The sequence below is a fragment of the Centruroides sculpturatus genome, unplaced genomic scaffold, assembly GCF_000671375.1.
Source record: "Centruroides sculpturatus isolate CEXI.00-Female unplaced genomic scaffold, Cexi_2.0 scaffold388, whole genome shotgun sequence".
NCBI classification, from domain to species: Eukaryota; Metazoa; Arthropoda; class Arachnida; order Scorpiones; family Buthidae; genus Centruroides; species Centruroides sculpturatus.
This window is the reverse complement of record NW_019384674.1, coordinates 578,597-602,618: the sequence shown is the minus strand read 5'-3', so window position 1 is coordinate 602,618 and position 24,022 is coordinate 578,597. Positions and strand designations below refer to the sequence as shown.

General features: G+C 27.3%; 1 protein-coding gene across 1 annotated transcript in view; it reads right to left on the bottom strand.

Moving 5' to 3' along the window:
• Nucleotides 1-4,861: 4,861 nt before the first annotated feature.
• Nucleotides 4,862-24,022, bottom strand: part of LOC111626789 (latrophilin Cirl-like) — a 100,025-nt gene continuing 80,864 nt past the window's right edge. Inside the window, exons 12-21 of the mRNA XM_023370292.1 lie at nucleotides 21,157-21,340; nucleotides 18,951-19,094; nucleotides 16,039-16,235; nucleotides 15,008-15,057; nucleotides 14,612-14,723; nucleotides 14,214-14,317; nucleotides 13,546-13,959; nucleotides 10,322-10,496; nucleotides 6,163-6,244; nucleotides 4,862-5,929 (exon numbers count right to left, since the gene is read on the bottom strand). Of these exons, the coding sequence (XP_023226060.1) occupies nucleotides 5,403-5,929; nucleotides 6,163-6,244; nucleotides 10,322-10,496; nucleotides 13,546-13,959; nucleotides 14,214-14,317; nucleotides 14,612-14,723; nucleotides 15,008-15,057; nucleotides 16,039-16,235; nucleotides 18,951-19,094; nucleotides 21,157-21,340 (1,989 nt within the window). The 3' untranslated portion in view covers nucleotides 4,862-5,402. The remainder of the gene's footprint in view (nucleotides 5,930-6,162; nucleotides 6,245-10,321; nucleotides 10,497-13,545; nucleotides 13,960-14,213; nucleotides 14,318-14,611; nucleotides 14,724-15,007; nucleotides 15,058-16,038; nucleotides 16,236-18,950; nucleotides 19,095-21,156; nucleotides 21,341-24,022) is intronic.

Here is a 24,022-nt window from a genome sequence, read left to right as displayed (position 1 = left end):
ACTTTTTTTTTTTTAAATATAATATTTAAGATTTGAAATGTAAAAAAGAAATACTTAAAAATTTTTAATCTTTTACATAATAATTAAAGTTAAGTACATATTTAAACTTTTTAAAAGTAGTTTAAATGCTTTTAAATCTGTAAAAGGAAAAAAAAAGTATTTAAAAATTCTCAGACGTTAAAAAAGTTTTAAACTTCAGATAGGATTTTCAAATAGTTTAAGCATAAATCCCCGAAAGTTAAAAAAAGAACATCAATGTTAAAAGTATAACTCTTTTAATATAAATGTTAAATATTTACATTTAAAAAATAAGTTATAATAATAATAATAATAATAAAGAATTATTAATATATTTTAAATTTATTTGAGTATAAAAATATTGGGAATAATTTTAAATTTCGAAATTAATCTGTTTGGAAAAAGAATCCGACTGGAAAGATAAATAAAAAGGTGAAAGTTTTGAGTCTTAGCTATTGTATTGTAGTGATTAAAATAAATGGAAAATCTAGTGAAAATTTCGAACTTATTCTGGAATCAGCAAATATTTGATACACTTTTAGAAACAGGAAACCGGAAGTTAAAATTACGTCACATATGAAAGGTTTGTAGAAAAGTACAGTAAGTTAAAAGACATTTTGGGTAGTTTGCTCATATATCGAAATGCTAGGAACGGTGTGTTTATAAAGCTAAAAGTAAAAGTCATTTTAACCACAAATATTGTTACACAATAGTGCATTACTGACCTTAGAAAATCATGTCTTCCGTGAACTGCCTTTTCAAAGAATTGAATTTAGACAGTGAGAGAATGTTATTGTTTGTAACTTTTGTCTTTTCTCATTATTCTTTTTTCCTTTTTATTATTATTATTATTATTCTAAAAAAGAAACATTTATGGATTTATTTTTAATATTAATTTTCCAGACGAATTTCTGATTATTATACTTCATTTTTGATAGTGTTTAATTGAAATTTTTGCTATAAAATGTATAAATTTCAAAATATCTTCTATTTTTCTATACAGTAATGAGAATTTGTTTATGTTTATAAATTTCCTTTAAGAAGCGATTAGTCTAAAACATCTTGAAAGGATAAATGAAGAATAAATAAAGGATAAATGACATTTATCCTTTCTTCAGTATGAAATTTTACATTGTTCCTATCAATTTGACACAACAGCTTTGCAATAAAACATTAATTTAGATTCTGATTAATTTAAAATAATGTTTTATTGCAAAGCTGTTGTGTCAAATTGATAGGAACAATGTAAAATTCCATACTGAAGAAAGGATAAATGTCATTTATCCTTTATTTATTCTTCATTTATCCTCTCAAGGTGTTTTAGACTAATCGCTTCTTAAAGGAAATTTATTCTTATAAAATTTATTAAAATTTCAGCTTCTATTAAAGTTTAATCTATAGAAAATATCATTTCGGAGATAGAATATATGGATTTCTTAATTAAATAAATACTGGGATATTTTTAAATAACAATATTTAAATACAATATAATCTATATTCAATTCAAGATCTTATAGATTAGCATTTAAAATAATGAAGAGACGTTATCTAAGATTTAACAATTAAATTATAATTAACCTTTTAAAAATATCATTCTTTATTAATCCTCATTAAATTACAATTAAAATATTATCAGATAAAATAGAAGTTTATATGAAGTAGACTAAAATTTATATAATTTTGTACGTTTACTTAAATAATATTTATTATTTTTATGTAAATTTTAATACAAAATTAATATATAGGCCTATATATATATATAAGTTTAGTTAATGACCGTCTACATCTATTAAAAGAAAAGTTGATGTTTAATGTTTATTGTAACAATGATAGATTCTGATCTAACTAACTATGAATCTAAGAGAAATATATTGCATCTTCTAGATCGAATAAGGCATTATGATTTACTGCTAATGGCAAAGTGACCAAACATGCTACATGTCTAATGCCGAATCTGTGTCATCATTCAACATACACATCATCTGATGGGTAGGCCCATGTACTACATCCCTCTTTTATGCAGTAGCATATATATATATATATATATAAATCATTATTTGATCCCTAACTGATAAAAATATACATTGCAAAACAGCCATGTGTGCTCCAGGTGCATGCCACAACCATGTGTTTATCTGATGCAGTTTCTTAAGTAGGTAAATGCGCGTATCAGGTTGCTAATTTTACCGACTGTACGCCTAGTTGAAGAAGAAGAAGATGTATTTTTATAAATCTTCTTAGAGATTATTGTATAATTTTAGCATTGTAAAATATAGAGAAGAGTGTAGACGAGATATTTTCTTAAAGATTTAGCCTAAATTGAAAATTTTATATTAAATTTCATATATTTTAATTCATTTCGGTATAATAATTTGTGAGGATTACGAAGTTTTAAGGCAAGTCATGTGTATTATATACGCGATTTATATTGAAGGGATTTAATGGTTGATCCATAGTAGAACGATCAAGCTAAATGGAGAAGGATGGATTGACGGGAGTACGGCCGGATGTCGTTTGGAAGCGGAAATTCCGCGGATTTCACTTCCCGACGGATGGACAACTGATCGAGTTGGAAGCGCCTCAAGCGGAGATAAAGCGAAACGTCTTCACAGAATTATTCCAACTTAATAAATGATTTTTACTTAAGTGAAAATAGAGACGAATTTTAACGTTATTATTAAATATATAAGTATATAAATACCGGAAAAATATTCCGTATATAATCGTACAGAGAATTACTCAAAACGATCATTTTATTATTTTAATTTCTTAAAAAAACGAACAAATAAACAAAAAATAATAATAAATATTCTCTTTTTGTTAAATTGCTGGATTTTTTCATTCGTCATCAAAAAAGACACATTAAACTGGTCGTTAGAATACTATGCAGCGTGTTGTGTCAACAAACTTGTCTTCATGAAAGAAAAACAAAAGAAACATCACCAACCCTGTAAGACTTGCAACTTAAAAAAAAAAAAACGAAAAAAGGAAAAAAAAAATGGTCGTGCTGTGCAAGTTAAACCTTTCAACTCTCAAAGAGCAGGAAGTCCACGTGCGTGTTTTACGACTTAAAATAAAGTTGGTAGGTTTTATGCGACCGATAACTCCCAAAAGTCCAGATGTTGGGCGGATAGTGGACAAAAGTTACTTGAACGTGAAATTGTCACATAGACTATACCGACTGTAATACTTTTGATGTAGTTCAATGAACAAGAGTACTAAACGAAGTTTTATAATAATACTAACATCTAGGATTATACAGTAAATATATTATAAGTTCGATAGCGAATAGGGTGACATTTGGTATTATGGATATAGTAAGAGCATACTTTGTGTAAAATATATCAAAGAACCCGTGTTTTTTGGACTATTTTACTATGTTTTTTTATGTTGTAATATTTACAGACGAAGTAACTGGTAATCTGTCAGAAACTATATAGTTGTAAACGGTAGAAAACTGATGTAACTTATAGATTAATTCACTAGGTTATATAGTAGGTTGGAGCAATTGTAAATTTTCCAATTGAAAAATTTTAACGACAGTCGCATAACTTTATTACAAAACACACCATTATATTATTATAAGGGATTGTAAAAAACAAGGAATTTTTGTTTCTTACATCCGAATTTTCGTAAAGAAAATAAAAGAATACTTTCTTCTTACGTTAAAGTTTCTTCAAGTAAAGGCACACTTTACTTTACTTTCTGGATAATACAAACTATATGGATTATGTTCGCAAAATCTGATAAGACATCTGCAAAGAATAAATATATATTTTTTCTGCTTTTGTTTCTTTGAAAAATTAAATATTCTCTAAAAAATTTTTTTTCGCTTCCACAAATTATGTAAAAGAGAGAATATAAGTCATTAATTCTTCTACAAAACAAAAATATATTAAATTTCCAATTTTCATAATTATATTTACGCTATTTTTGAGTTTAGAAATCAACCAAGAATCCATTTTCTAAGTCGAAAAAATCGTCACGACGATATTAAACGAATTGTACGTTTGCTAATTTTTTTGACACATGATTATTTAATGAATAACAGAAAGTCATTTAAAATGAACAAATTAAATGTAAATGTATTGTTATATAAATTTTTTCCCCTAACTTTTCTCGTGTTTTTCAACTATTTTACTTATTTAATTGATTTTTCTAATCAAATAACACTTCTTGATTTTTGAACGAAAAAAAAATTATAAAGAAAAAAAAAGTGCCTTTGGGAAAAGACAAACAATTTCACATTCAATGATAATTGAATACGTTTCCTTTGCAATAATAACAAATAAAAAAAACGACGGTGATGAGGATGATGCTACTCATAAAAGCATCTTATTTTTAATTAAAGTTTTCTAAATGTGCTAATTAATTTAAAATTCTTTTATTAAGAATTTAATTTAAAAAAAAATAACTTAAAAACAGACTTAATAAGATACTAAATTAATGTTTAATCAATTATATATACGATAATTTCTTTAAAGTTACGCCATTTTTTTTTAATTAACAACAACGTATAAGTATATAAATAATTTCCTTTATTTTTATTATTATTTTTATTTTATTTTTCTGCCGATACGAACCTCAAGCCAGCGTACAGCAGACAAACGAAAAAATGAAGGAATAAAAAGACGCAAAATGGATGATCACTAACCACACATACACATTCATACATTAAAAAAAAAATTCTTCAACTGAAAACAAAAACCCAAAACGTGATAAAGAAAACGGGATTTTATAGGAGATTTATTTATCACAGTACTCAACCCAGATGACGTATTGAACAGTATATTTTTTATTATAGAAAGACATAATGAAAATGGGATATGTATCGTTTTTTTTTTCTCTCTCTCTCTCTTTCTTCTAAGTTCTGAAATTTTGGCAGATGAGAAGTATCATAATGGACCTGGTGTAGCTGGTTTGGTTTCTAATAGGTACAAAAAACTATGGCTATCTTCAAACAGATTTTAAGATGAAAAAAAGGCATCGGAGAAATTCCAGTACCATTAAATTTTTTTCATTTTTTTTTCTTTTTAAATAATCTACTCAGTTACAAAAATTTCCAAAAAACGATTTAAAGGGATTAAGAGGGACACAACAAACATGACCACGTATGTACTGGAATGAAGAGGGAAACACGCGTAAATGTACAAAGCTGAGAAGGAGAAAAATTCCTGTGAAAAATGGTTCCTTCGGAGTATTTATAATCCACATTATTATTATTATTTTTTTATACACATCTCGTTTTTTGACGAATTTTTTAAACCGCACCATTTTTACTAACATCAAAAAACACACAAACTCCTCTTCTTCGATATTTCCAAACTTTATACGTGGCTTTACATAGCCGTGGGCGACGTCGTTTGTGACTAGTGTGACTAGCGTCACGTCCCCATAACGTCACCACCGATTCCATCATCGAAACTTGAATATTTATAAGTGGTAGGAGGATAAACAGACGAAACCTCGTTCCATAATCGCAAATTAGGCATGCTCTGAAGAATACCGACGTTGCAATCTGCAGAAACAGATGAAGGAGCCGCCATACTACCTTGCGAGTTTTCAGAATAAGTAGCAGTCTCGCTGTAATGTTCACCGTGGCAGTAATAGGAATCAGTTCTGGGTAATGATATTCTGGATGGTGTAATAGGTGCACGACGTCCATATTCGTCGATTGATTCGTAAAAATGTTCAATATTGTAGACAGAATGACCGGAAGGAGTGCAACAAGTAAAGTCGACAGTCTGTGGGGGTGGTGGCCAATAAGTTTTAGTAGTATCATCCTTCTGTCTCCTGTCTTCGGTTTCGAGGATTCGCATTACTGTGTTGCTATACTCCGTATCGGAGTACCACTGCGAAAGATGGGTACCTTCACGTTCCAAGATGTTGAGTGTGGCAATAGATTGGTGACCTGAAAAGGTTCTTAAAATTAATCCAATTTAATAGATAAAGTTGTGTAAACAGAGTTATCGATTTATAACATTACGCTATTCTTATGGGAGATGCAATTCCACTCTACTACAATATTTGCTGTTTCTATTAGGGGGTAACTACTAAAAGTATTGACCTTAGACAAATACGATTACTTGTTGACTTAAAGAATGTTTCTTTTAATTAAATAAATAATTTATGAAAGCGTGGTACCTGGTGTGGTATAGATCAGGTGTTCTATATTGGTTGGGTGCTGGGGGAGCTCCTTGGGTGAATTCCAATTCAGGTGTGGTAACTGCAAGAGAATAGATATAAAAAATAGATGTTTCTCGAACAATAAAATATTAAGGATATATTTTCTTTTTATATATTTTTGTACTTTCATTACCTTTTCTGTTCTTGAAATGGAAGACTTCAGAAAGTATCTCCAAAAATAAACAGAATTTTATTTATATAGATCGTGTTTCCCCAAAGTGAAGAGAAACTCCCATCTTATTATCTTATTTTTCTACTTATCACGCTTAATGTTACCTCATTATCGATTTTTTATTAGTTCTCTACTTACAATCGAATTCGATGGAGAGAGAATGGTTTAATACTTTCGATTTTTATAACAGTTACGAGGGCGAACAAGTCATTTATAATTTTAAAAATGATTTTTCTTCAAAATCGCTAAATTTTGATATTATGAGACGTATCGTTGCAGTTAAGCTTATCGAAAAAATATTGGAAAAAAATTCTCTTTTATTTCAGGGAGTGGTTATCACTTTGGGTAAACAAAAACTTAAGAACCCTTTAGGTACCAGACATTTCTGATGGTGAAAAAAGAGGAGAGGAATATTAAAATTTTGTAATTTAATTCAGATAAGACCGATAGTTCGTGTTATTGCCTTTAAACCGCCAAAACTTTCGAGAACTTTTAGATACCAGATACGTAATTGATGTCTACTTACCCAAGCCCTGAGGTCTGGAGGGGGAACTAACAGAGAGTAAATCGTTCCCCTGTTCGGAACAGGGTCGCTCTTTGCAAGTCCCTTTGGACAAGAGCAATCCAATCCAGGATGACAAAGAGGAACCTCTGGGCATGTCTAGAGGATAGGGAAAGTGATGGGGGATGACAGATACCTATGGCCAAACTGGTAATTAGGTTTAGCGACCTATTTATTGCATTTCTCTTTAGCTGTCTAGTGACGATGCTGCTTTAATTTCGACTGGATGAAATCAATACTATTGAACTTTTTCATTAATGTTTAGAAAATTGAAAATTTGACTTGGAAACTATCCAGTGATAGTTGCCAAAGATTTTTTTTTCTTTCGTTTTTAAATGATCAATCGATAGAGTAACTAATGTGCTAAAGGAAGTTTGAATAAATATTCAAAATGATAATTAATGATCTAGTCTTTTTTTTTCAAGATTTATAAATGCTTTTATATAATTACTATTCTTAAAAGGGTTTCTATTATTAAAAATGTTAAATATTACAATTGTAAATTAGGTAGTTAATTAAATAAAAAAAAGGGATGTTTTATAAAATGTAACACATATAAAACATTAAAAATGTCTGCATTCACTAACATGCACATTTACATGCAGAAAATAGCCTTTAACATTCTGCAAGCAGGTAAAAATTAATGCACATGTTTAAACAATTTATTAATGAACCAAAATGTATTTTGACGTTCGAAAAGTTTTCNTAAGGAAAAAAAAAGTGCCTTTGGGAAAAGACAAACAATTTCACATTCAATGATAATTGAATACGTTTCCTTTGCAATAATAACAAATAAAAAAAACGACGGTGATGAGCCCCATAAAACATTGTAAACGTTTTAAATTTACATTATTAAAAATTATAATAAATTTACTTATATAACGAGATTATTATGCATTTCAAGTAATATATTACAAGAAAAATCGATGCGAATATTTCAGAATAAACTGAAATTAATGCTTTAAATTAAAGCATCTTTAATGCTTAATGCCGTCCTCCCTAAATAAGATTGAAAAATAAAATAAAATAAAAAGATTTATGCAAAATTTGATTAAATTAATTACCCTTTTCTATAGGTCAAGTAAAGTTTACAACTTAGAATTTAATCTATAGCATCGATTTACATTTATGTATACGAAAAGTAATTTCATAATAAATAAAGTTTCTGTAAAGTTTGGGTGTTCATTCGGCTTTTAAATTAGTAAGGATCAAAGTTAATTAATGATTCCTTAATAAGTTATTGGCTTAAAGATAAATGGAGGAAATGAGAAAATAAATAAACCGTATTATAATAAAGTTAAAGAAAAATTAGATGATAATATTTCAAAAAAGAAAATATAGCCCTATAAAATTTGTAACCTTAAAAAAAATCCTTTTACTAGAAAAAAATGGCCCGAGGTTGTATGGGGAAGTGGAATATTACAGAAGGTAGCCCTGTCGTTTAGTGGGTCGTTTCCATTCCATCAAATCCGTCGATGACTTTAAAGATAAGACGATGCGGGGTGAGGTGAGTATTACAGTAGGAAAACACTCCCATCCATAAATATACACGAAAATAGCACCCCTCCAAGGTCTCTCTTTTCACATTACAAATTTCGAATTCGTATGTTTATAATTTTCTACTTCCACCTCCCTATAAAGAAATTCGTTATTACGCTACGAATTAAATTACGTAACAAAACGTTATCGTCTTTTAAAAGAAAAGATTTTTCAAGTAGGAAAACTTCGAATCTATTTATTTATTTTTGTATGACATCTGCGTATTTTAAATAAATATATATATATATGTATGATTAAAAAAAAAAGTGTGACAGAACTTGAATATATTACATAAGACTTTGCTAAGTTTCCTAATTGCTCGTTTCACAAAACTCGTCAATTATGCAAACCTTTGATGCGACAGAATGCATGCTTCTGGTGAACATGAAGGGGATTTTTGCGTGCTAACATCAGATCCCCCGGCGTGTCATTAGCAGAAACAAATTAGCACAAAACACACACATTAATGAGAAGTAGGGGACACCCGAGGGGGTACTTTCCTAAGTACTTTCGACTTAGAGTGGTTCTCAGCTGGCTAACGACCCCAAAATGCTTTTCGAAGAGAGAGAAAGTGAGATTTTTTTTTCTTCCTTTTTCAAATGTTTTCTCTTCCAATTGAAAATTTTGTATTAGAACGTAGAGGTTGCCGTATAAAAATCACAGATTTTTATCTCCTAAACAAAACAGAAATAAGAAATTGCGTGCCTTTTTAAAACTGTAACATAAAATAAAGAATTAAAAAAAAGGGGGAGAAATCTAGGCTAAGGATTTAGCCTATCTGTTAACGTGTATTTAAATGATTTCGTGAAACTTTTAGAATGAAGTGTTAGGAGGGTAATTAATCAAAATTAGTTTTGGGAGGAGCCAAATTTATTCTGTAAGGGTGCAATAAGTCATGTCAACTGATGACAATACAGCCACGCATATGTTGAAAACTATTAAATATTTAATTGCCTTTAAGCTATAGGCGACGTGTTTTTGTTTGGCACAATTTCCAATAACACGTACAAGTTATCCAACTATAAAAATTCAAAGAAAAAGTTAATACGATNATTATAATTGAATTTAATACATTTTGGTTTATTAATAAATAAGAAGCTAAATAAAACAGAAGTGCTATTATTAAGGCCAAAAACAATAGAATATATATATATATAATGGGGTTCATGCTTATGTGCCACATTCCGTGATTAGTTCACTTGGTTTTTTTTAAGAAAAGAACAAAAAAAAATTAAGCAAAAAGTGGATAATTAAAAAAAAAATCAAAACCAAGTGGGTGCAGTACCTGGTGACAGAGAAGTAACAGTACTGGGAGTGGGAAGACATGAGTTACCCACACTGTACTGGCCTGGAGTGTTTGATGTCACAGTGACGATACCATTTGGACGAGGACAATGTTCGCTTCCTCTACCTCTAGCTTTTCCACGCCTCAGAAATCCGGATATTCTTTCATTTCTCCACATGGATTTTTGTATAGATCTACGTACCTAAAGGGAAAGCAAGGCAGGTGCTTTAGTTACTGGGATCGATGCCACGGTTAATATAATCAATTTATAGATCCAACCCGTCCTGAGTTACAATACGATCCGCGTTACGTAAATACTACTGGGAAAATACATAAATCGCGAGTTTCCTTAATAGTTTTATTAAGGAATAGTTCGAAAAATTGAAGTTTTAACCCCCTCTAAAAAAATAAAATCGACTATTTCAGTTTAAATAAAGTTTTTGAAATGTGATTTCCATTCGAATTTTGAAAAAGGGTATTTAAGTTTTGTAAGATTTTTACATCTATTTAGATTATTTATTTATTTAAAATGATTTTATTAAATGAAAAATATCCTCACCTGTTCGTCTTTAATGATGAAGAAGATAAAGAAAATAATTCCTTGTAAACAATTTAAGGCTGTGAACACATAAGCCATAACAGCTGTTCCTTGATACAAATGTAACAAGTAAATCGTCCAATTGGCTACTAATATAATGAGTGAAACGACTCCACATCTACTTTGTAACCTACAATTAAAAAATTATTAAGTAAATAATTATATTTAGTCATTTCGTTTCTAGAATTTCATTAATATTCAATAGCAAGTTACTTAAGTTTTGGCGAAAGTAATGTAAATATCAAATTTAATTAGAATTAAAAAGAGCATTAGTATTTGCATTAAAAAAATAAAAAATGAATTAAGCAGCAAGAAATTTAATTTTTTTTTTTTAAATATTTTTTATTTATTTATTTCCTACGCCAAACGTTTGCATTTATTGAACTAACACAGCTGAAATGTTACTTGTTTCACGATACTACTCAGCTGAAATATCATTAACTTCCCCTAATAAAAAATAGCAGATTTCTTCAGTTATATTCTAGCTAGAGAGGTTCAATTTACATGGTTTTAATGATTAAAGTATAGTCCAAAAATTCAACTTTTAGATACTTGTTTAATTAAATGATTATTATGAATTCATGATTTAATTATTATATTTAATTTGTTTATTAATGAAATGAAAATAATAAGAAATGTGTTCATATTAAACTTGAAAGAAATAAAATTAAACAATGTTCTAATAATCCAAAGTTAATATATGTAAATAATTTGATTAAATTAATATTTATAGCTTAAGAAAAATATTTTTAAGTCATAAATTAATAAATTTTCAGTTTTAAAAGACATATTACAATGGTTGAATAATATCAGTATTTCTCTATTTTAAATGAGATAAGTTAGCTTAATGTTTAATTATTACTAACGCTTCAGCTATTTTTTAATGTAAATTTTCATGTATTTTTTTCTGTTTTTTTTTTTTTACTATTATTATACATTAACACTCGTACTTTTATTAGATTTCAAAGTTTTTAATTCAGATGAAAAACACGAAATAATTTAGATAAGTGCCTCAAGAAATAACAGTGTGTAATAAACTTGCATATAAATTTAATGCCGACTTTATTCTACTACAATGAAATTACATAGGAAAGTTTTTCTTATAAAAGAGCTTTAAGACTATATCTAGTTATTTAACTAAAATCTCACAAAAATAACTTGGTTTTTACTCTCACGCAATATACTTGTAAGAAAGTTAGTGGTAATAAATGGCAAATTTTCTGAAAATTCAAACAATTTTCTTATTTGAACCGAAAGGCAACTGATAAAATTCTCTTAAAAATCACGATTTTCTTTATCTCTCAAGAAATGTCCTAAAATCCTTTATCGATTTATTGACTTGTAGATTGTTTATCGCATAATCTTAATGCAACTTGAGAATAACGTAATCTATATAGCGTTAAAAAAAAAAAGAAAACTACATTAAAAACAACTTAACTATAACTATTATTCCTTTGATAATAACTATGGTTTTTGAATAGAGTCATCATTCATTGATATATTTTCAAGATTATTGTATTAATTATTTAAAAAATGCATAGATTGTACGAGTCCACACTGTGTCTACACACTTCTTCGTGCAGCAATTATTATTCATTTAATTTTAATTCGTATAGGAAAAAAAAAATAAAAAAAAAAAGGAAAACAAAGCACGGATGTCATTGTCTAAAGATATATTCCAGGAATCTATTGCAGCTGTAATAAAAAATAAATAAAGAGGAAACTGTCACCTTGAATTCTACAGGATAACAATGAGGGAGAAAGGGGAGTGTCGTCGTTGTTTCATTGTCTTCTCTTCGAAATGAATAATTTCATTCAAACGAATCATTAACTAGTAAGACATGTTCACAACAACAGACAAAAATGTCTCTTGCCATTCTAGAATTTAATGCAATTGTGCATGCCAATAATAATATATTCTATATAAAAAATAATTAGGCTATTATTTTAATAGTTTCGCTGATAGATTAAAGGAGCCGAATTTTCATATATTTTTACGAATTTTGTCTTTCATAAACGATATAACAACATAATGTAATATAGAAAAAGTAAGAATAAAACTCAAGAAGCGTATTTCCTATACAAAATAATTAAAATTCAGATAACACAATAGTTTTACTGAAATATTTAAAGTTAAATGAGAGATTGAATAGATCAATTTTAACACATATATTTACTTTTTTTAGTCATAGAAAATAAGTTGTTTTTAGAAATTTTCGTATAAATTAACGTTCTTTTATTAAAAGAATATTATATTTTAAAATTAAATTTCGACGTGACAAACAGCAAACATCTGCGTGTGAACTGAAAACAGTTTTCTTAACTTAATACCAAAGTCATAATTTACTGACACGCGTTCAATTCGCTATATTTAGAATTCAGAAACCCCCCTACCATTTCTCAAAGTGAGAATGATTACTTACTTATGCCAAAATGCTGTCAGTGTGTCTTATTTTCTCATCTCATTTATCATACAGAAAAAATTCTATCAGATTCGCTTTAAACGCTAATTTTTAAAGAGTATTTACATTTCAAAAAATAAAAAAAAAAAACTGACAGAAAAATAAAAATGTAAATATCTTCTTAAGGACTAAACATTCGTATTTATAACAAAATTATTTTTTCATAGTGTTATGAATGAACTTAATGGCATAAAACAACACAAAATAAAGTTTTTTATATGAATTAATAGATCTTATTTTTTTTATATATATATATATATAGTAACGTTATACTTAATAAATAAGTATTGTTTAGGTTGCATTCATGCAGTGCCAGATTATCCACTAAGACACGCCTAAGAGTATCAGGTCTCAAAGATCCCCAAATTAGAAAAAAAAAGCAATTTTAGTGTATATCATAATTTATAAGTAATTCTATATCTACAATTATATGTTATTAGTTTATGGTGTAAAATTATGTAGGGGGCCCAGCTTCTGTATCTAAGGGCCCCGGAAGTCGTGCATTCATACATAGAATCTATGTCCACACAGGCATATAAATCTTTCTTCCTTCGAGTATACTTTGAGGTTAAAGGTTATAAATATAAAAAAAAAACGTCTTTTAGAAATGTTTATAATGCATTTTAAATGTATTTTTTTAAAAATTGTATACCTAAAAAATTAGTTTTTATCATAAACATAAGGATAGAAATATTTTCAGAAATTTAAACACGCAAAAAATACTTAAAAATAATAAATACACTTACCAGCACGCAAGCTATTGCAGGTCCTACAAAACTAAATACGAAGAAATTGGTAATATCCAAGGAACAATATGATTCAGTTCCGTAACTGGATGGATCAACTATTACTGATATAACTACAACCAATAAAGGTAGGCCATATCCGGCTAGATAGTACCATTTCATCCGTGATTTATTTGTCTCGTATAGATTCACCAATGTTATGTGCAATTGAAAACTGTCTAAGAAAGTCCATACGAATGATGCTAATAGAAAATAATGTACTAATCCTGCTAGGACGGAGCATAATATTTTAAAATGCATTTGGTCAATTCCACCTATAAGTACAGCCTCTACTATAAAAATGCATATGCAAAAATTCTTCCTGATGGTGATGTGATCGTTCTTCAAATTCCTAAGATAATAAAGAAAAAAAAATGGTTCTAAATACTTTACAAAAGAAAGAGTTTTGATTATTAAAGGAAAAAAAAAAGGCAATTAAGAAGATAAGTATCAAATAAAATTGATGTAATTGCTAGGTGGTCCCACTTAAAAGACAATGTCCTTCAAGACCTCCCAGTGGTGTATTTGATCCCCATCATTTCCTACTTAAACTCAAACAAATCTGTCACTTAGAAGGATTACCGGAAGAATTAACTATAGACTTACTTGACCATTTGCAAGAAGATGAGAGTTAAGATTAGAAACAACATAGAGACGGAACATCCAATGTATGTAAAAATCTTCAACATGATGTTCTCACCGTGGTTAATCTACAAAATAAAAATAAAAAAAGAAAGAAAAAAAAATTACAGCTTAGAAGAGAGAACTAACACTTTATATAAGTAATTACTTCCACTAATTACTTTTCTGCTAATTACTTTTCCTTTCTACCTAATAGCCATTAAGGCGTACCATAATTATCAAACCTTAGTAAAACATATAGAACTAGTATCGATATACGTTTGTTAATTGTTCTTTAATTTCTCGGAATTATTTTAATACTTTTCATAACTATTAAGAATTAATATATTAAATATTTAATTTTATAATAATTTTTTTATTACCTTAGTTGCACTAACGTCCATCATTAGAGCAAAATTTGTGAGATGGTCACAGGCACAAACCGTATGAGTAAAATTATAACTTTTCACCCAACATCCTTCAGGTGACCACTCCCTATTAAAATATAAATTTCAAAGATTTAAACAGAGAAATATATTGATTTACTATACACACACACACACATATATAGGCCTATATATAAAAAATAAATTATAATTTTAATTATCCACATCATTTAAAAATCATTTAAAATCTCTTTACGCCTAACTGTTTAAAGTTCTTAATTTTATAAAGAGTCACTTGAGAATGATACTTTTAATGATATAAAATTCCAAAGAAAGTGATTAAGGTTCTTTAAATTATCGAAGATGTTCACAAGATAAAACAAGGATAATTACCTGGTATCTAAATCCCAAAAGACGCATTGTGGATTCGTAACATTTTCTTCCTACGAGAAGGAATATAAAAATAAATGGTTATATTACATATCAAATATATATTTTTTCTTATTCTTCTTTTTTTAAAGGTTTTATATGACTTCCCATTTTTGACATCTCAACAAATGTCTTTCGGAACTACTGGCCATTTTAGTCAATAACTAACGTTTTCTCTTTACTCAGGACATCGATCGTTCGCAATGATAGACAATTCTTATTGTCTATGATTTCAAAGGAAAAGACTTAAAGAAGATATCAAGAGAGGCATAAAGATCTGTTGAAAACTGATATTGTCTCTTTAGTGACAGACTATATCCAGTCAGTAATGATCGTTTATCATATGGTCTATTTAGAAGATACTGAAAGCAGATATTCTAACTCCCCCCCTCTTTCATTACCATTAGATAAAGATAAATGAATTATTATATCATAACTTTCCTATAAATTTATATCCCATACATCAGCCACCATTTTGATTTTTGGTTTATATAGCATCATCAATAAAATTTCGATGATATTTTTCAATTCTAATTTATGAAATAATTTATTTTTAATTTTGTAATACAGATATTTAATTATTTGTAGATTAAACCACTAATTTAAACATAACATCGTGTAAAGTATTTTAAAAAAAATGCCGCTCTTGAAAATAATCATAGTTATGATACCACATCATTATGCAGTAAACAGACAAAAACTTATTGCATAATAAATTAATTCATAAAATAGGCATAACACTTCGAACGGAAAGGATTTACGGTCTATAATTAACTAATATACAATGAAAGACCTTTTTTTTTTAATTGAAAATTTATGGCATAGAATTCTCTCTACAAATTGAAATCTATACCATAATAATAGCTTCAACTGGATCACGAAGTCTTCAAATATCAAAATATGGCCAATAGAATTTTTTAATACAAAAAGAAAGTCGCTTGTATTGAAGAATTTTCTTACTAGAAAATAATAATAATAATAATAAAAACAATTACCTGAATATGTTTAAAGTAAATGGTGACGGATTCAGCAAGTTTCACCATATGATAACTTCCGAGTGTAGCTGCTATTACACGTGAATTGATTATCCGTGTAATATTACTGTCCGAATCAGATGTTATTTCGCCAAGATTGTCATGGTTCATAAAATCTTCGACTCTATTATATGCTAAAAATACCACTTTTACGACTCCTACCGAAAAAGAAAAAAAAACAAAGTGAAATCTATATTAATAAACCATCCACTATATCAATATGTAACGTACACTTTACGAAAATATTCATAGTATACCAAAGCACATTTATCATATAATTTATGTGTTTTTTGAAATATAAAATGATTTATGAGTTGTCTATAATTCTTACATAAGCTAAGCCCTAACAAGAGATAATCCTGTCACCTGTTTCTCATCAAAATTTTTGCCACCTGCTTAATGTCAAAAATTTCCAAGAAAAAAAAAAAAAAAACTAAAATAAAATACCAAAGTGATATCAAATTTTATTTATCAAACTTTAAGCAATGTGCTCATCCATTTAATATATATATATAGGCTTAAATTATAGCTTAGATATACATAAAAAATTTTTTTTAAAAGGGTTTTGTTTATGTAAAAATGATTAATTATATAGGCAATCCGAGAAAATAATAAAATCATTCCATGAAAACGTAAGAATAAAAAACTAATATTTTTCCTCTTAATTTTCTTTTGTATCATTCGAGAGTTGCAGATGACTTTAAAAGAAATTTATGATAAGTCACGAAAATTGACGTATATCTTTATTCATTGTATTTAAAGAATACTTGAACAGATTACGTCACACAAAAAGTAATTCTTTTACAAACAATGGGGGGAAAAATACCATTTGAATTAAAAAAAAAAATTATAATAACTTTATATAATTTTCTATGTTTTTCATTAGTATTTAAGTTAATAAATTTATAATTTTTAACACAATTTTTGTATAAATACTATTATGAATAGTCATTTAAATCTTTGTAATAGTTCTTACAGATTATTTTTAATAATTCAGAAGCAAAGTTAATTAGTGTGTTATTTAAAGATTAAATTATTCATAAATTTTAGTAATCGTAAGTTGAATATTTCTAGAGTTATAATACTTTTTTACATTGCATTATACTTTATCTTCCCTTCTAATCTTTGCCAAAATTTTATCGATTAGAATATAAAAAAGAGAATAACAAATATTATTTTTAATTATTGATGAGAAATAAACTTTTTTTAAAACAATATTTTTATCTACAAAAATTCGATATCAGTTTTGAAAGCTTTTGCCAAATTGTTTGAAAAATTAAATTCTCCGATAAGATATGAAAATAAAGTTAATATTTACTGCTGAGTTATGAAGTAAAAAAACATATATATATATATATGTATATTTGTGAAGTAAAAGATATACTTCATCACTAGTTTTTATGATGGGGATGGAGAAATGATATCCGTTCGATTTCCTTTACTTTATTCACCGTGAATGAGTGTAATTAGGAAAAAGCTATACTTAATAGAATTCTCTCTGCTTCGTGATTTATCGCAGGTGGGTCAAATCAATGAAGTAACATCCATCGAACATTGGCTGAGACACTACTATGGATTATTGATATTCTTTACCGACATCTCCAATAATGGACTTCTTCTTTGACATTTATAAACTTATTCGGATCATTGAACAGTTTTCTCACGATATACACTAATAAAATGCGAGTAGAGAAATTGCAAAAGGGAGAAAAAAATCACATAAGAGACACAAAACCTCTCTTAAGCTTGACGGATGAAGCATAATCCATCATCTAGGAAGCGCTGTTTGTTGGTCGGTCGACTCTGTAATTCGCTAAGTGATTGTAACTCAAGTAGTCTAAGGAAAAACACAACCTAGATTCATTCCTATAGTTTATGGCATATATTGTAAATATATTTTCTTTTTATTTTGTTATCTGTGCAAAGAATTTCTTTTCTATACAGAAATGTACGGATTTTACATGATATACATCCATCATTCTTATCGGGATTATTATTATTATTTTTTTTTTATCATACCCGCTCCTATTAGAGTACTTTTTATATTTGAAATTGTTAGAGGGACTCAGTTTTCAAGTCTTTTATCTAAAAAATTTTAGATTTAATGAATTCCTTTCAATAGATAGGTAGAGAGTAAGATATGATATTTAGGAAATGCAACTCTTAACTGAAGTTGGATAATCTCATGATAAAAGCTAAACACATTACAGGTAAAGTTTCAAAATTAAGAAAATCATCAACAAATTTTATTAATATTAATAATAGAAATGATTTATATTGAATTAAAATATTTATTTTATTAAAATAACAATAATAAAAACAACTTTCAATTACTTTAATCAACGAGATAAACTTTCATTGAGAATAATGAATTGCAGTTTTGGTAAATTGTGCATTACTAGAATTATCTTCTATTTTTAAAGTTACTTTTTCCAAAAAAAAGGTAAGTTGGAAAGGCACATCTACTCTTATTAGCGTAGAGGGAACTACGTACGACTTTTTATTGAAGAAAATAAGGTAAATGATGATTGAAGGTAATCATGCTTTTTCGTGATATTTTTTTTTAACCCCAATAAAAAATTTATAAAAATGACATTTGGTTGGATTAGGCGCTAACAAGACTTGAAAAATATAACGAGAAAATTTTTTAAAATAAATTCTCGTAAATTAATAAACAGTCGAACCTGTAATAACGACCACCATTTTTTTTTTTCAGATGCATTCTTTAATGTCCTCATTGAAAAATGTAACCGTACTTTAAAAATATTAATAAACGAATTATATATTTTTAAATAAATGTACAAAATATCAAATTAAGTAATTACAGCTAACATAAATATGTAATCGGTAATTGGACTTCCTAAGACACTTACCATTAGTTGCACTGCCTAATAATGATTGAGTCGGTAGAACTAATGAATCTTGTACGGATGACCAACTTGTACCATACACATCTTCTGGTGAAGGAAAGCTAACTTCCGACACAGCCCATGCTTCTACTAGTCTTACGGATACCACTATTCAAGTAAATGAATATTCAGATAAATTTGACATTTCAATCAATAGCATTCATTACAAAGTAAGAGCAAATTTGATTTGAAAGAGAAAATTTGAAATACACCGAAAAGTTCTAATGGACAAAACGTGTTACATATAACTTATAATAATGCATAGAGGAGGAAAATACTTTTATGTCATTTAACCCGTTAAAGTAATTAATCAATTTTAATGACATAAATCCAATAAAAATTCCTAATTTCTTTTTTATTTTTATACATTTGATAATATATATATTTAATATATTATCTATGATAAGTATATCGTGTAGAAAAGAAAATAAATAAATAAATAAATGAAATAGAAAAGAAAATAAATAAATAAATAAATAAATAAATCCTTTAAACATTATCCCTTATCGGGATAATGTTTAAAGGATGCAATTCTTAGATATATATATATATATATATATATGGAAGATTGTCAACTGATCAAAAATATTTTTTATTTATTTATTTATTTCTTTTATTATTTTATCAACGATGAAAGCGCCGATATAAAAGTTTAAAGCTTTATAGGTACTCTAAAAGCTTCCAAAAATTTCTGTATATAGCTTAATATTTTATATGCAGCATGAACTTTTTTTTTGAAGTTCTTACACACGAAATATATTATAGTTATAAAATATTAGAGAGTAATGTGCCTCTCCGAAATGGATCTTTCACCATATAAGTGAAAGCGCTTATATAATAACATCCCCTTCCCTTAATTTAGATAGGAAGAATAAGAATTTTGCGAAGATAACTTATATATTTTAATTAAAACACACGAAAATCTTAATTTAAAATACAAAATAAATAATTTTTTTAAAACGTATAATCGATTCGGTTTGTAAATTTTAATTATCTAAACGTATCCTTTAATTGGATAATATTTTAATCAATTAAAGCAAAATTAGTAGAATGAAATTAATCTAAAATATTTACTATAAAAGAACGTTCATTTCAGTAGAAAAAATAATAATAATTAAATCGTTTTAGAGTTGTTATTAAAAGAAAATTTAATCGTTCTTTTATGATCTTTCGACATTTAGCTGCTTTAAAAATGTGTGCATATTCTATAATTAACAGCTTGTGTCCTCTTTTAGAAGGATATTGCTACCTTTAGAAGACATTAATCCTTAGATTTATTAAAGTTTTTTTTTTTTTTTTAGCGATTTTCGAGATTCTTTAGCCATTTCGAGTCGTCTCGACTTTCACTGATGCGAGATATTATAGCTGAAAAAATCTGAAGAAAGGTCTTTAATTTTTATGAGAATTTTTTCTTTTGAAAGATTCTCGATGAAAGGAAAACGTGATCGGAGTAAATTTTCTAATGTCATATATACAAAATATATATCGACTTCTTTTATTAAAAAAAATAATAATAAAAAAAAAAGATAATTTTCTCTCAGATCTTTACCAAAGTAAGTAAATGTTCTCGAAAACTAACTACACGATTTTAATATATATATATATATGATAGATCTGAATGTCTCCTGCTTCTTAGTAGAAAGGATTTATTTGAAGGAGTTACATTCTGATACCTCCAAGCAATAGAAGTCTCTAAGGAGCTCATATTTTGGTATTTCCTTGCAAGAAGGATCAACCTAAAGGATAAAAATTCGATCTGGGCTTATACTAAAAAGGATACATTGAATGATAGTCGCAATTCTAATGTTTGATAATAAAACTGTCATATAGTACATTTTAATAGGAAAATCGAATATAAAGGAATAAAATCACTCATAGCTATTATTTAAAATGAAAAAGAACATTTTTAAAATGCTGTAAATATTTATAAGTAAATCCTAGAAGAGTTCGTAGAGATATTTTTGTTTTATTTATTTATTTATTTTTTTAATTTTCGAAAAATATATCGTTGAAAAATTTTTTTATGATAAAGTTTTTTTAATAAAACGAATTTTAATGGATATTTTGTAAAAAAAAATGCACAGAATTTTTCCTTCAAACTAAAAGTTTACTAGCTCTAACTAAGCAATAATAACAGTATAACGGTTCTTAAATGAAATAAAATACTTACATATGTTACCCTCAACTCTCCTAAAATGATATCTGGACTTGTGAGCTGTAGCTAACATCCATCCACTCTGCTCTAAATTTTCTAATATCATAGAGGCAACGTGTTTTTGCTCTACACTAGATAAATCACCCCAAGATTCTTTATGATCTTCTTCCAAAAGATTACTACTAACTTCAGTCACAGACTATATAAAAATAAAAATTAAAAATATATAATTATTTCTATTAAATTATAAGATATATATTTGATAAAAATTATAATGTAATTAAATTTTTCTACAATACAATTTAGGTAGAGAAAGAAAATGTAGTAATAACAAACAGGTGTCAGTTTTCATTTAATAATGTTAAATTAAATATTTTGAAGTATTTTTCAATATCTTTAATTAATGAAAAGGTAATCAATGTCAACATTTCTCCGAAATTCTACAAGTTGTCATCTTTTGTATTCAAATATGAAAGAGTACTGTATATTATTTTTGATTGTTTTATTAACGATAGAAGAGAGAACAAAAGATGCTGCATTTATACATTGATCCGAGAGTTATTTTTACTTTTTTTTNTTTTTTCTTACATGGCTACTTAACCTAACATATACATAAAGAATAACCAACCTAGCATGCACCTGTATTGCACTTCTAAGTACTTATACGTTCCCGGGCAAGGATCACCGAAAGTTTCGCTGGTAACGGCGATAGTACAACTGGACATGAGACTACATCTGGAACAGAATCGACGTATATGATACGTAGTTGGATCGAATGAGATAAAGTTAGTCAAGAGGTAAAGCTTTGACGGTGTTAGAGTTTAAGAATTCAAGCACAGAGCATCCTGGTTGATTCCCTTTTGCAGTGTGGCTTGTGCATTATCGATCCCAAACTGAAGAATTTGACCAAAAATAAAGATAGTAGAAGGAAATTACAGTTTTCTCAGTGCAGAAGTTATTTTATTTGCAGAGTGAAGCAAAGGAGATTGGTAAAATAAATTACTTTATCTGGTAGTGTGTATAAATACTTTATGGTGGGAGAAGTTAAAAAAAAAACATGCATGCTTTTGTGTCAAAAATAACTAAAAATTTTCAAGCTAAAGCATTAAAAAAAACATTTTGCAGAGAAATATATTTTGCAATTTATAACCGTCTCAGAAAAATATTAAAATTAATTAATAAAGTTAATTATTTTTTTTAAAAAATTTCTTAAAATTACATTTTAAAATTACTATGCCTAAGTAATAATACTGAAGTCATAAAACTAGTGATAAATGAATTTTCTCTTTCTTTTAAAGTATAACACTTCTAAAATGAAAGTCATTAAGTGTTAATAGATTTTTATGTTTCTTTTATCCTCATCTTTTATAATAAACTTTATGTAAAAGATAACATTAACGATCTCCAGCATCACTTTGAAATAGTTAAATGTTAACAAGTGAAATTTTAAAAGAGAAAAATTGTTATTTATTTATTTAATCGAGTAGAAAATTAAAACATAGACGTAAACATAGATGAAGAATTTCCCATTATTAATTTAACACAGGGAAAAAAAATATTAAAAACATTTTTTAAGTTATTAATTAAAGTCGGATTTTTTTTTCCTTGGTGCATTTTCGGTGGTATTTTCATTAAGCTTATTAAATCTTTATTTCATCTAAGATAAAGAATAAATCCTACTGATAGCATTGGTAAATCATTTGGTTAATTTATCATTTACTCATCTTTTAATTTATTTATATTGTTATTCGGATAGACAAATTGATATGTATTATACATAAAAGAATACCTATAGAATCGATACAGAAAAAAAAAAATCAATAATATAAGAAAACGTAAAGAGTTCTCAAATTTCCATTATGTTAAGATGAAAATAAATGTTCCGACATTTTCTTTTTTAAAGATAAAGAATTACATCTGTTAAAAACCTGTCTGGTAGAAAGATCTTTAATGAAGCTTCAACGAGCGGAATGCTTTTACCGAAATACCGACTTTGGTTATGGTTAGTTTAGCAGGGGTGAGTATATCTCTACTTTCACAAAAATACAGCAAGAACATTGGAGTGTACTAAGTCAAACGGTGTATCTACTATTCCGAAAATATCACCCCTGAAATGTTGACGGCCTTGTAATCACCGAAAACTGTCTCTTTCTAAACCAACTTTCTAAGCACGTCATTCACTAATGATGTTGAAGATGCTGTTCTTTTTTCTTTTTTAACTTTCCGCCTGGCATTCTCGATTTTCTGTTTAAAGTCAAACATCCGAAAAGCAGTTAAATGATGCATTCAACTGAACAATTATTCTACACATTATACTCGATGTATATAACGATAAGTCAACTTAATAACTTTAACACGGTTTACGCATCTTAAAAAAATAATTAATTTTCTATAATTTTTATAAAAAATAACCCGCAACAGATAATGTATTTTACAGAATTCGTATAGGTAATTTAACACTTTCTATTTATGTAAAATTTATGAGAATTTTCTTACTTAAAAAATAAAAAAAAAACACCTCGAATTTCTCTCTTATAAAAATGCTTTTCTTCTTCTAATTAGCATTTTTAATGGAATTTAATATTATGCAATTTAATGTATAACAAAATACTTTTAAAAAGTTAAAAAATGAATATTTAATATAAGTAAAATGGAAATTTAATAGAAAATTAATGCTTCTCTTCTATCATTTGCCATAACTTATTTAATTTAACTAAAGATAAAATAAGAAAAATGCTATAACATATAATTATTATCTATTTAAGCGAAAATATATGTGGAATTTTTATTTTAAAAACTTCTACAAAATTTTCTAAAATGAGTTAACCATCATCTGAAAATATCTTATCAGAAAGGTTAGACAACAAAAAATATTATCTGA